Consider the following 13,024-nt stretch of genomic DNA (forward strand, 5'->3'; position numbering starts at 1 on the left):
CTTATTTAGTTGTTCTTTGGGGGTTCCCAGACCCAAAACTGGGATTGAGGAGGTCTTTGCCCCCTTCCACCACCAAGCAATTCTCAGACACCAGCAAAGTGTCTGAGAATTCAACTCCGTTATGACACTATCTGGAGATTGCATCAGATGCCACAGGGTAAGGGTCAGTCCTACAAGAACGTCCCTACCCCCACTTAAGATGCCAGTTCCGAGCTTCAGGCTGCAGATTGGAGGTTCCAATGACCTCCTCTGTAGGTTCTTTTAATTTGCTACAGCACATCAAACTCAGAACTCAGGGAAGCACTTACGTAAATTTACTATTAAAGGATCTGCTATAGGATACTAATCAACGGCCAGGTGAACAGATACATAAGGCGAAGTCTGGGGAAAGAGCACAGAACTTCCATGCCCTCTCCAGGTATGTCACTTTCCCCAGCCTCCATGTGGTCACCAACCTTGAAGCTCTAACTCAGTCTTTTATGGAAGCATCATTACACAGTCAGGATTGACTAAGTCATTTGCCGTTGGCTGGTTCAACCTGCAGCCCTTCTCCCCTCCCTGGAGGTTGGGGGATGAAACCAAAAATTTCAGTCCTTTAACCACATGGTTGGTCAATCTGGCAACCAGTCTCTCTACCTTTGGATGGAGTCCAAAAGGGACCTTCGTTGATGTAACAAAAGAAACCCTTATCACTTTCAACACGTAGGAGATCCCAAGGGTTTGGGGAGCATCATGAGCCAGGAACTATGGACAAAGACCAAATATATATTTCTTCTAAATCACGATGTCACAGTTGTATTGTGATAATGATGTTAAAAGCCCAAAAAATTACAATCCAGTACCGTAGGGACCAAGTAGTTTATTGATTGGTTGAAAAATTTGAGTGAAAGCGAAGATCCATTTGAAAAGACACTTAACCATAGGGGCACCTGGGTGACTCAGTCGATTGAGCATCTGACTGCTGATTTTGGCTTGGGTCATGATCCCAGGGTCATGGGATCAAGCCCTGCATCAGGCTCCACGCTCAGCGTGAGCTTAAGATTTTCACTCTTTCCCCTCCTACCCCTCCCCTGCTTGTGCTCTCTCCCTGTCTAACAAATAATTTTAAAAAGATACTTACCATAAACGTCTTATTTTAATTAAAAAAATAAAAGTGTATATCCATCCACCAGTCTTTCCAGATAGGGCCTTTCCTTTGTTACAAATCTACCGATTGGAGTTTTTGTGTGTGTGTGGTCTTCCTTACATAGGTGGCACTCAATTTCTCTTTCTTAACAAATGAAAAAAAACCAAGCAAGCAAAGACCCCTGTGAAACTATCAGAGCCAAAATACATCTAGACGTCTCCCATTTTTTTCTAATCCTTTACAGTTGTCCTAATTCCACACTTTTTAAGCAACCATTACCATTCTTTTCTGAGTCTACCCAAAAGACTCAGCTTAATTGTTATAAAGGAGCAACTCTTTCTTCCTGCTCATATTTTGTTGGGGAACATTATAGTTAATTAAATTGTATAATTACAATGGCCATCCAATCGGCACGGCCAGGTTTGGGAACAAACATTGCTTACTCTTACTCAGCCCGCGGTCCTACCAAGGTGGCAGCAAAAGTCCACCAGTGAATGAGGTTAATAATAATAATAATAATAATGGTCGTGAACAGTGATGGGGCTTACTCTGTGCCAGGCACTGTTCTAAATGGTCTCTTTAAATTTTAGTTTATCTAATCCTCATGACGACCCAGTAGGTGGGTACTATTATCATCCCTATTTAAAACCATGAGAAGACTAAGGCTCCCGAGAGTAGGCTGCGGCCAGTGAGCACCCAGCACGTTGCAGGGATGGCGGTCAGGTGAGCTGATGAGTTGGCTGAGCCGAGTGCCAGAAGGAGCTTCTATTATAGAAGCATTGCTCTGTATCCCTCCAGTGCCAGGCATTGCGTCGTGAGCGTGGCTGGAATGTTAAGTCATTCTACGGTCTTGAGAAACGAAATCAATCCACGGCTCTCAGAGATAATAACTTTGCAGTCCCACTGGAAAAGAAAGGGAAGGACCATCATCGTCTCGCAGCCCTTCAAGCCTGAGCTTTTCTGAAGAGAAAAATACCGGAGACGAAGCCCTTCTTTTCCAGTTTAGCTGCCTTCTGTAAAGCTAATTTCTAAGCGCTCACTTTGTGCTGCCGTCACTTGATGGGGTCAGAGGGTCTCATTCCTTCCCGCTTTTGCCTTCCTTTCTGGCCAGGCGCACCTGTTAGGGGTCAGGTTCCTGGCTAACCGTCAGTACATCCCCTCTCTGGGGAAACCCCAGGTTGCTTGGCTCCTGTGATCCCACTGCTGGTATCTTGCTCCATCCCTCTTGGCGTCACCCTGGCCCATTGCTCTCGCGGCCCGCCGGGCTTCTGGAGGCTTGCCTGGCATTTTGTTTTCTTTCCATCTGCTTCCGTCTGCCCTCTGCCTTCCCTGGCTCTTTCCGCTTTGCCTGGCTTCTCACTTGATGCCTGTCTTGACCCCCTTCCCCCAACCTGCTGTCCACATATGCTCTGGTGGCACCTCGTTCACTTGTTCCTATTTTAGTTTTTAGTTTTTTTTTAACGTTTATTTATTTTGAGACAGAGAGAGACAGAGCGTGAACAGGGGAGGGGCAGAGAGAGAGGGAGACACAGAATCCGAAACAGGCTCCAGGCTCTGAGCCGTCAGCACAGAGCCCGACACGGGGCTCGAACCCACAGACCGTGAGATCGTGACCTGAGCCGAAGTCGGACACTTAACCGACTGCGCCACCCAGGCGCCCCTAGTTTTTAGTTTTTAAATAGGTAGTAAAGGGGCGCCTGGGTGGCGCAGTCGGTTAAGCGTCCGACTTCAGCCAGGTCACGATCTCGCGGTCCGGGAGTTCGAGCCCCGCGTCAGGCTCTGGGCTGACGGCTCGGAGCCTGGAGCCTGTTTCCGATTCTGTGTCTCCCTCTCTCTCTGCCCCTCCCCCGTTCACGCTCTGTCTCTCTCTGTCCCAAAAATAAATAAACGTTGAAATAAATAAATAAATAAATAAATAGGTAGTAAATGCACATGTTTTAAAAAGCAAAACTAGGGGCGCCTGTTGGCTAAGCGTCTGACTTCGGCTCAGGTCACGATCTCACGGCTAGTGGGTTCGAGCCCGGCATTGGGCTGCTCTCTGCTGTCAGCGTGGAGCCTGCTTTGGGTCCTCTGCCCCCCTCTCTCCACTCCTCCCCCACTCACTCACACCCTCCCTCTCAAAAGTAAACATTAAAAAAATAAAAATAAGTAAATAAATAAAATAAAACTCAAAACTATATGAAAAGATAGACAGTTAGAGGTCTTACTTCTAGCTCTGCCCTCAACGAATCCATCCTTACTCTCCACACCATGGGGAAATACTCTTGTTAGTTTCTTGAAGTATATACTTCCAGAGTTTTTAAATGAAAATACCAAAAAAAAAAAAAAGAGAGAGACATGAAAAAAGCCATTCTCCTCTTTCTTGGATAAAAAGTGTACTCTTTGTTTTAAATTTTCGTTTTACTTTTTTTTTTTTTTAAGGTTATTTATTTTGAGAGAGACAGAGACAGCATAAGTGGGGTGGGGGGGGCGCAGAGAGAGGAGACAGAGAATCCCAAGCAGGTTTCACACTGTCAGTGCAGAGCCTGATGCAGGGCTCGAACCCATGAAACCGTGAGATCATGACCTGAGCAGAAACGAAGAATCAGATGCTTCACCGACTGAGCCACCCAGGCGGCCTTGTTTTTAACTTCCTGGTTTAGGGATCTCTCCAGGTCAGTTCACGGAGCCCTCTGTCCCTTTTTTAAGCTATGTATGAAAGAAAGGCTCACATTTAGGGTCCATTGGTTGGGTGTGGGCTGGTCTTCATTGACAGACATCTGGGACTTCCAGTGTTTGGTGAATATAAACAACACCGCAAGGAACAACTTTGTGCATTTGATTCATGCTGGCCCATTGTTCCCTCTATTTCCCTTCTTGCTCTGTTAAGTCTTTTAGGACAAGGTGGATTTTCAGCACGTCACCTGTGCTGACCTCTGGTGTGCGGCCATGCCCTTTGACCTTGCTGTGGCCTCTTCCTCCTCACTCCAAATTTTACCTCGGTTCTTACCTACCAGGATATGTTGTTAATTTTCATTCACAGCCACCTTCTATCCATGTAACAAGTTGTTTGTTTTGTCTTGTTTTTTCATTGTAGAGCAAAATATTTCCAATTAAGACTAGCGATTCCAAAGAATTGCAATTCCAGACAATTTTACCAATATCAAAAACTGGCCAGGTACGGAGTATTTATGGGGGCCAGGCACTCTGCTAGACGTACGCCTTTACATTGCACTTAATCCTCCTAAAAATCTAGTTATCGAGGAACTAACTTCTTCATGAGAAAACTCAGTCTCAGAGAAGGTAAGGGACAGGTCTAAGGTCACACAGCTGGTAAATAGCAGAGTTAGGATCCTAGCCCAAGTGTACCTGACCCCACCATGGTCTTATCTACTAGAACACAGGTAGGAAGTGAGGCCATCTGGGGGTTTAAGTCAGGAGGGTTAATGAAAGAGCCTCTTTTTTAAAATTTCTGGTTCCAACCGAGATTTCTCTTAATTCTTTGTTTTTCCCTAGCTTCAGGGAGGATTTCTATTATAATGACACTGCTGGGTACTTCATTATTGGAGGGAGCAGGTATGTGACTGGCATTGAAGGGTTTTTTGGACCCCTGAAGTACTATCGTCTCCACACTCTGCACCCTGCCCAGGTGAGCCCGGGGCATCGAGAAGTTTCTGGGTGTTCATGCATGATGGGAGTGTGGCTCAGGGACGTGGAGCCCAGTGTAAATAAAAGATTTACCCAAGCCAGACCTCGCATCGGCTCTGTCATCACACACAATTAATATGGAGGCTTTTCCCCCAGCAAACTCGATAATAGATTTCTGTTAAGGTTTGGTTCATTTAGTACTCATAAAATGGAAACCATTTACTTCCTCTGTTTTAATAACTACTAGCTTAATTATAGAGTAGATTTTTAGCAGGCTGTTGCCTATCCAGTGATTAAGCTAATGAAAGGAGAGAATCTTAGTTATTTGGTAAAGCTTCTTTTAGGTGCTATTATTTAAAGTATCAGAGGAGACACTCTAGCAAATTAAAATCTTGGTTCTGTTCGCTGGTCTCTTCCGAAACGCAGGCCCTGGGCCCCCACTGGGGTGGCTGGCTGTGGTCGTAGAGATTGTGGAGGGCTGAATCTACTGCACACTGACCCTCACATCCAGAACCCACCCGCAGATGGGATGGTCCAGCTCTCCAGGCCCGCTCCCGCGGGGGTTGGTGCAGGGAGACGGGGATTTCCCACCTTCGCGGAGGGGGGTGTTTTCTGCCTTGGTAAGGAGATCATCAGACACCTGAACAAGGTCATTCCTGTGACCCTGCGGGGTCGGTTCTGGGAAAAGCAGGAGTCCCTAGGCAAAGTATAGGAAGAAAAATGCGATGCCCTACTATACCCATGGGTGCATCTCACAGCCCCTGTGGATAGACCTCTAGGAAGAGGAAAACAAAGAAAGAAATCAATTGATTCATTTTGCAACAAATGCTTCTAGAACACCCGCTATGTGCCGGGGCCCTGTGCTGGTGCTGAGGCATCCGAGATGATTAAAATGGTAGCTCTCAAACTTTTTTTTTTTTTGAAGGTGGTTCACACAAGAAATCTACTTAATATCATGAACATACATACGCACACACACACACACACACATATACACATACATATATACAAAACCAAATACAAAACCAAAACAAAGATTTTACTAAGAATACATATCTTTCCAATGTTAAATGCACTCTGATATTTTGTGTCCTGCTTCATATAAAAATAAATCACTGCTGATTACAACCTGCTGAAATAATCGCATGACCCTGCAATGGGTCACAACTTGCATTTTGGAAACCAATAAATTGAGATAAGGCCTCTGTTTTTGAGAAGCTCCCTGTCTGGGCCTCAAACACCTAAGTCAAGAATGCGGTATGTGCTTTAACTCACTTGCAAGCACAGTGTTTTTGGGGCGCTGAGGTGGGAACATCCGCCTCCTCACATGCTTGAGGGTGGACTGTTAGGGAAGCCGCCCTGAAGCATTGACCTTGGATCTGGCTCTTGGGGAGGTGAGTAGGAGCTTGCCAAGCAGAAGAAAGTGGGGGGAGGGTTCCCAGGCAGCGGCACAGCACAGGGAGACTTGGTGTCCTTTGGGGACTAGAAGGAGCCATGAACCTAATTGTCTGAGGACAGCGTGCGGCGAGGGGAAAGCAGAGGGTGGACGCCTGGCGTCTGGGAAATCCTGACATTTGAGAAGCTCTGCGGAGGACAAGATGTCACAGAAAGCAGCTAGAGGGGACCGGCCAGAGCTGGCATGTCCTGGAATTATACCCTCCCTTTGCTAATGCAGAGCGGATGACCTGTGTGCAAGAAGCAAGCCGACTGGTCGTACCAGTGCGAGAAGGCAATCCACCCGAACACAGCCTCGTAGGTATCGACGGGTGTTTGATGACAGCTTGTTGTTCATTCAATTCTCTTGCCTTCTTGTAGATTTTAAACCCCCTCCTTGAGAAGCAGCTTGCTGACCGGATCAAGTTATATTACGAAAGGTGTGCTGAGGTCCAAGAAATAGTGTCTGTGTACACGTCCACGGTACAGCAAGGGGGCGGGAGACCAGAAGCATGTAAGTACTGAGCTGCAGGAGAGCAGTTTTGAGCTCTGTGTATTTGTGTCAACACGTGTGGCCTCTTTCTAACACGGTTAACGTAGAACATATGTGAGTTGAGCAGTGGGGGCACATACGACCTCGAGCCCTTCACGGATGGGCGCACGAGACAAGTGTGTGTTCCACGTGGATTCCAAGGAGACCGACAGTGACCAGGAACCCAAATCTGCCTCTCAGCTTCCACCATGTGCGACTTAGTTGAGGAATACAAATGAAAGCCTTTTGAGCCTCACATCGCGTCCTTGCCATCCATAATGGGATCTTAGGCCGGTCTAAGAAAATAAAAGTGAATTGGAAAATAAATTAATCATTAGAAATGTTTCCCCATCGGTGCACTTTTGTCTTGGACCATTAATATCTGAATATTAGCTTTCAGAAATGTTGAATAGCGACTTTGTTGTTTGGGGCTCGGTTTTATTTTTTTTCATCCCTGAAACTGATCCACTCTCGAAGACCCCGGTCATAGACAACAGAAGGAATGCTTTTCAGATAGACTGCTTTTGTGCCTGCTCATATTTGCATGGACATCCTTCACTCATGCAGGGTGTTCATTGATTACAAAACTTGGTTCCTGGCTTGTCTCCCAAGTGCTCCAGCTTAGGTCTAGCGCTTATCAGTGTCTCTGTGCTTAGACCCTCTTGCCCAATACGGTGGTGCTAGAGTTAGTCACATATGTTCCCTCGGGAAGAGAAATTCCCGCGGGGCCTTTGCCATCAGCAAAAGCGAATTGAGTATCACAGTCCTGCCCACGCATCTCAGCCATCTCCAGGGCCGCACTTGCCATTCTAGGCTGCGGATGGATGGGTGCCTCTGGAACATACCTCAGTGGGATAGGGTTCTCATACGGCGGCCTCAGGGAGGGAGCAGAGACGGTGATAGGTAAGTGTGGAAAGTCGGCCCTTCTGCAATTTAATTTAAGAAGAGGCAATACTGGTCCCCAGCTGCTGCTTGTAAAGCTGACTCATCCAGAAAATATGATGCTGTCAGAAGAGGGGGAAGATATATAGGAATAGTAATATCCCAAACAGGAAAGAAACTGATTTTGATAACTGATGTAATTTCGGGAGAGATGCTCTGAACTGGAAGGCCATCCTTGCCTGCTGATCTGTTCGGTGGCCTTGGAAGATTTTCCTAACATCCACTGCCTTGCCTCCCTGGGGGACCTTGTGCTTTGCTCCTCAACTCACGCTGCCAACAAAATGGCCTAGATATTGGCCTCCTGGGGAACAGTCCGAGGCCAGCTGCTCATTCTGGAGAATTATTCAACAGCCATAGCAACTTTGGCACATTGCCCTCGGACGTGGCTTTGAATGTGTGACCTCGAGGCAAAGGCATCGGAGCCAATTTCAAATCCCTAATGCACCCAAACCAACATCCAGTAACATAAAGTCTGACCTCTTATTCCTAGTTCCTCTTAGGGAGGAGGGGTTGAGAAGGATGAGACCTTTCTTCTCCTAAGGGGAGTGCTATCTTGTGTTTCCCTTGCCCAGGCGACCTCCGGAACTCCTATCTGGACCTGAAGCTCAGGTACGGGAGGCCCTCCACGTGCAGAGCCTTCCCCTGGAAGCAGGAGCTGAAAGACCGCCACCCCAGCTTGTTCCAGACCTTGGTGGAGATGGGTTTGTTGACAGGTGATTGTGTAGGTGCCTTGCCTTTGGACACTGGCTGGGAAGGCTCCCTCTTGGCCACTGTTTCACTCACCCTCTTTGGCGGTTTATGCCTCAAAGTTATTCTTAACCCTAGTGTTCTAGGTTAACGTCAGATTTAAATTCTGCCCTTGTGTGTCCACAACCCTCAGGGGGTCTGTGCACATTTCAAAAGCCAGATACAAAAGCAAATTTGGGAATCACTCCAGCAATTCTTTTAAAGCCAAGGCCACAGATGACAGCCTGCAGCCAGAGCCGGCCACCAAAGGTGATTGGTTTGGCACGCACGTTATTGTCCATTTTTTTAAAAAATTAGTTGCTAGTCTCAAAAAAATGCAATTTTTTTTTAGCTTTTCTTGAAAAATTCAATGATCTGGCAATGCTGGGGCCTCCGTTCCTACATCACAGCAATTCTGGAAGTGAGAGCTGGCACAGGTGTGCTCTGTCCACCCATGGTACCCCCCACCCCCTCCTATTCCAGCACCTTCTGCCTACTTCTTTCGTGGATCTTACCTGCCTGGGTCCTTAGGGCACTTGAACTTGAGATCCCTGATTTGAAATGCACACTTTAAGCAGCATCTCGGGAATCTATACTTCCCAAACGTGGCCGGCTTCTCCTGAGGCCCGTGACAATTTGTGTGTGCTTAGTAATTAGTGCACTCTGGGGCCACAAGGGATCTCGAAACCATGTCTGGTAGGAAGGGGAGGGAAGCCAGAGGTGTTCAGCCGGGGGAAACTGGTTAGAGGCAACCCGTGGTTTTCCTGGGCATCCAACCAGGACCTTGAGTCAAAGTAGTGCAGAATCTAACTTCTAGTTCATGTCAGAGCCTCCTAAGAATGTCAGTGTTGAGTGGAGTAGATTCCCTATTATAGATAGTGCAAAAGGAATCTATTCTGGCCGGAAAGAATTCGAACCATAGGAGATATTTCCTCTTACGTTCATTCGATACTTGCTGAGCGTCTGACCGGTTACTTGGCTAGGCTTTAAAGATAAGTAAAATAACCCAAGGTCCCTGCCCTTGAGGGACAGACTTGAAGACAAAGAAAAACAGTGATGCATTTTCAGTAAAAGTGGTGGGTGGAAGTGATAGAGTCATAAAAAAAAAAAAAAAAAGGGAGTTGTCAGGGAAGGCTTCCTGGAAGAGGTGGCATTGGGATTGATGCTTGAAGGGTCAGTAGGTGTTTGCTAGGTAAGCAGGGTAGGGGTTGGGGGGGGGTGGGAGGCAGAGTAGAGGCAGAGAATGGGAACAGTACAGCATTTTAAATGATGTACAAGGGGTTTGGGAGGCAGGAGAAGGCCTGGAGAGTGATGATTCTGACTGCGGTCCGGACACCGTCCTGAGAGTTTGGACTTCGCCTTGTAAGTGACGGGGGCCTGTTGAAGGGTTTTAAGCCGCGGGTAGAGGTGCGATCAGAATTGGGTTTTGAGGTTACTCTGGCAGCAGTGGGAGGTTGGGGGGGAGGTGAACAGAGAGGTGTGGCGTGGAAAGCAGGGAGTCCGTGGCCGTGGTCCAGGAAGAAAGGATGCAGGGGTCAGAGCGGTGGGGACAGAGCTAAAGGCTGTAAAGGGGTTGACTGCTTGGGCGCTGGCAAGGGGGACAAGGAGTGGGGAGGCCGTGTGCAGTCGTGTGACAGCCTCTGCAGCCAGGTGGCCTGAATCCAGCTTTAGCTTAGCACTCACTAGCTGTGTGATCTTGGGCGAGTTCCTTCGCTTCTCCGAGCCCTGGTTTCCTCATCTGCAAAATAGGGATGATAACAGCACCCCTCTCCTAGTGTCGGCTTGAATGAACCGAGGCACATGACACAGAACAGAACGGGCACATGGGAAGCGCTGGGTAAACAGTGTTTCTCGACCTGGCCACTACTGACATTGGGGCCTGGATGATTCTTTGCTGGGGGCGGGAGGAGAGGCCTCTCCTGCGAATTATAAGATGTGCAGCTACGTTTCTGGCCTCAACTCATTGGACACTAGTAGTACTCCCTCCCCTCCCCTGACCCCCGTCTCGAGCGGTGACAACTGGAAAGGTCCCCGTGGTTTGCGGGACGTCCCCAAGGAGGCCAGATTCCTCACAGGGCGAATCACCGTGCTCCACGGTGGTGGAATCACCACCCAAGACAGGCCAACGGGAGAGAGGCCTGCATGTTGAACCGTTGAGGCTCAACGGGCCGAGCCGCATCCGCGTCAAATTCGGTTTTATGAGATTTCTGATCCCATTTAAATACCATTTCGCCGACTGGGAACAGGGGTGAATCATTTCACCAAACATTCTTTTTAAGGTAAATACTCTCAGTAAGGATGTTTTCGTGTTATTTTTATAGCTCAGAAGTTTTGTTTATGAGAATTTAGAATTGTTATTTTCTCTGTGGAGGCCTGGGGATGGAATCTAAGTAAAAGCCCAAATCATAGGGCTCCCGGGTGTCTCAGTCGGTTAAGGGTCCGACTCGTGGTATCTGCTCGGGTCACGGCCTCGCGGTTCGTGGGTTTGAGCCCCATGTCCGGCTCTGCACTGAGAGCGTGGAGCCTGCTCGGGATTCTCCCTACTTCTCTCTCTGCCCCTCCCTCGTGCTCTCTCTGTCTCTCTGTCTCTCTCTCAAAATAAATAAATAGACTTCAAAACTCATCACGAGCCCTTGAACCTCAGGACGCCCTGGGCTAGGTGTAGGGACCGTGACATTGCCATGTGTTCTGCTTACCCCTGGTAGGCCTCCGGGAGCCCCATCCTGGTGGCATAGGGAACCCCAAGGCCGGATTTGCCACCTTAGAGCCCACTGCTGGTGCCGAACCAGCCAGTGGAGTCCTTCTGGTGCCACGTCTGCTTAGAAGAGCTCCAAGGAGCGTCTTCTGAGGGGCCGTGCATGCCCCACGCATAGCCTCTGTCTCCCTCGGGCACACAGCCACCTGCGTTCCTTCCCTTCCTGCCATTTCCTCACACCAGCAGCAGGCAAGGAGGGAGGGCGGCAAGGGCAGGCCGATCTCCAGAGTGAACCTCAAGCCCCCTTTCCGCCTTCAGCCCCTGGTTTTCTAGGTTCCACCGTCCTGTCCATAAGGACTGGGAGCCTTCTGCAGAGGGAGGGCACACACTCGCCATTAAAATGCCTGGCACAGTGCCCTCACTCGGGGCCATCGCAGTGTCCTCCTGCTGGCCCCCGAGAGAGACCGCATTTGTGCGTGGCGCCCGGGTTCTAACAGGGCTGAGCAGAAGGCAGAAAATTTGATCTTGTAAATTGAGGTTAAACAAACAAGTTTACGTTCTTAACATACCTTTGCTCTGCTGTCCTATAAAAGGCATGGTTGTTGACCAGCGTGGCTGGTCCTTTTCCCGGTTCCTCCCGTGCCCGTCCTTCCAGATTCGTCTTGGGGTTAAGTGTCCAGCTGACTTGGGAGTGCTTCGGACAACTCTAGTTAATAGGAACCATGTCTCCATTATGTTTTCTGCCCTGTTGCCCTGAGCTGTCCCGTCCCGTGAACTAGTCGACTTCATTAGAACCTCCGCATCATACTACATTTTTCATATCTGAGATAAAGTCCAAGAATGGCAGTCAAACATCAGATGGTTTTGGTGTTTGGAATTCTGGCTTTGGGAACTAAATGGGTGGTAAGAGAGAGAAGGAATTCAACTGTGGGAGAAACTTCTAGGTTGCCCATGGCACCACCTTCATTCATTCGTTCGTTCAACCCAGAGATGTTGGCTGAGTGCCCCCGGTGAGCCAGGACAGAACAAAAACGGGGCTGTGTTTTGAACGAGAGTCATTTAGGTAAATTTAAAGGAAGACGTCGGCTCCCATTGTTCCTACAAAGGGGATTAATTTGTGGAATTTTGTTTCTCCTGACATGTTGAAAAAAAAAAAAATAAGACAACGGAAGACAGTGGCCCGTGATTTCTGGTTCTTTCGACAGGCTCATTTTTTTTTTTTTTAACATTTATTTATTTATTTTTGAGACAGAGAGAGACAGAGCATGAACAGGGGAGGGGCAGAGAGAGAGGGAGACACAGAACCGGAAGCAGGCTCCAGGCTCTGAGCCATCAGCCCAGAACCCGATGCGGGGCTCGAACTCACGGAACGTGAGATCATGACCTGAGCTGAAGTCGGACGCTTAACCGACTGAGCCACTCAGGCGCCCCAGGCTCATTTTTTTTTCTTTGCAGTGTCTCCTCACATCCACGGCGGACTCCACTTCCAGGCCACTACGCATGCACGTTTCAGAGTTAAGAGTGTATTTTCCCCGCACTGTGTGATTTCAGGCGCCTCATCTGCTCTCTCTCTAAGCCAACAACACCCTTAAAGAGGAGTGAGAACATTGCAGGGGGTGGGCATTTGGGGGCTTTGGCCTCATCCACAGCCAGGAGGGAGCCTATGACAGCGTTCCCTGCATCTGGTCCGGTGAGGTCAGGAGCGTCACCACCTTTCGGTTGTTCCCCAGAGTCAGAGTGGTATTTTCTTACAAAAGACAATCACCAAATAGTTGTACCCTCGCTCTTTAAGGACTGTAATTAAAACTTTTTTTTTTAATTTTAAATATTTATTTTTGAGAGAGAGAGAGAACGAGCTGGGCAGGGGCAGAAAGAGAGGGAGACACAGAATCTGAAGCAGGCTCCAGGCTCCGAGCTGTCAGCACAGAGCCCAATGCGGGGC

General features: G+C 48.4%; 1 protein-coding gene across 12 annotated transcripts in view; it reads left to right on the top strand.

Moving 5' to 3' along the window:
* Positions 1–13,024, top strand: part of SEL1L3 (SEL1L family member 3) — a 106,021-nt gene that overhangs the window by 33,981 nt on the left and 59,016 nt on the right. For all 12 annotated transcript variants that reach the window (XM_045056514.1, XM_045056513.1, XM_045056510.1 and 9 more), the window contains 3 exons: positions 4,622–4,754; positions 6,569–6,701; positions 8,234–8,374. In XM_045056514.1, the coding sequence (XP_044912449.1) occupies positions 4,622–4,754; positions 6,569–6,701; positions 8,234–8,374 (407 nt within the window). The remainder of the gene's footprint in view (positions 1–4,621; positions 4,755–6,568; positions 6,702–8,233; positions 8,375–13,024) is intronic.

The sequence above is a fragment of the Felis catus genome, chromosome B1 (genome assembly GCF_018350175.1).
Source record: "Felis catus isolate Fca126 chromosome B1, F.catus_Fca126_mat1.0, whole genome shotgun sequence".
NCBI classification, from domain to species: domain Eukaryota; kingdom Metazoa; phylum Chordata; class Mammalia; order Carnivora; family Felidae; genus Felis; species Felis catus.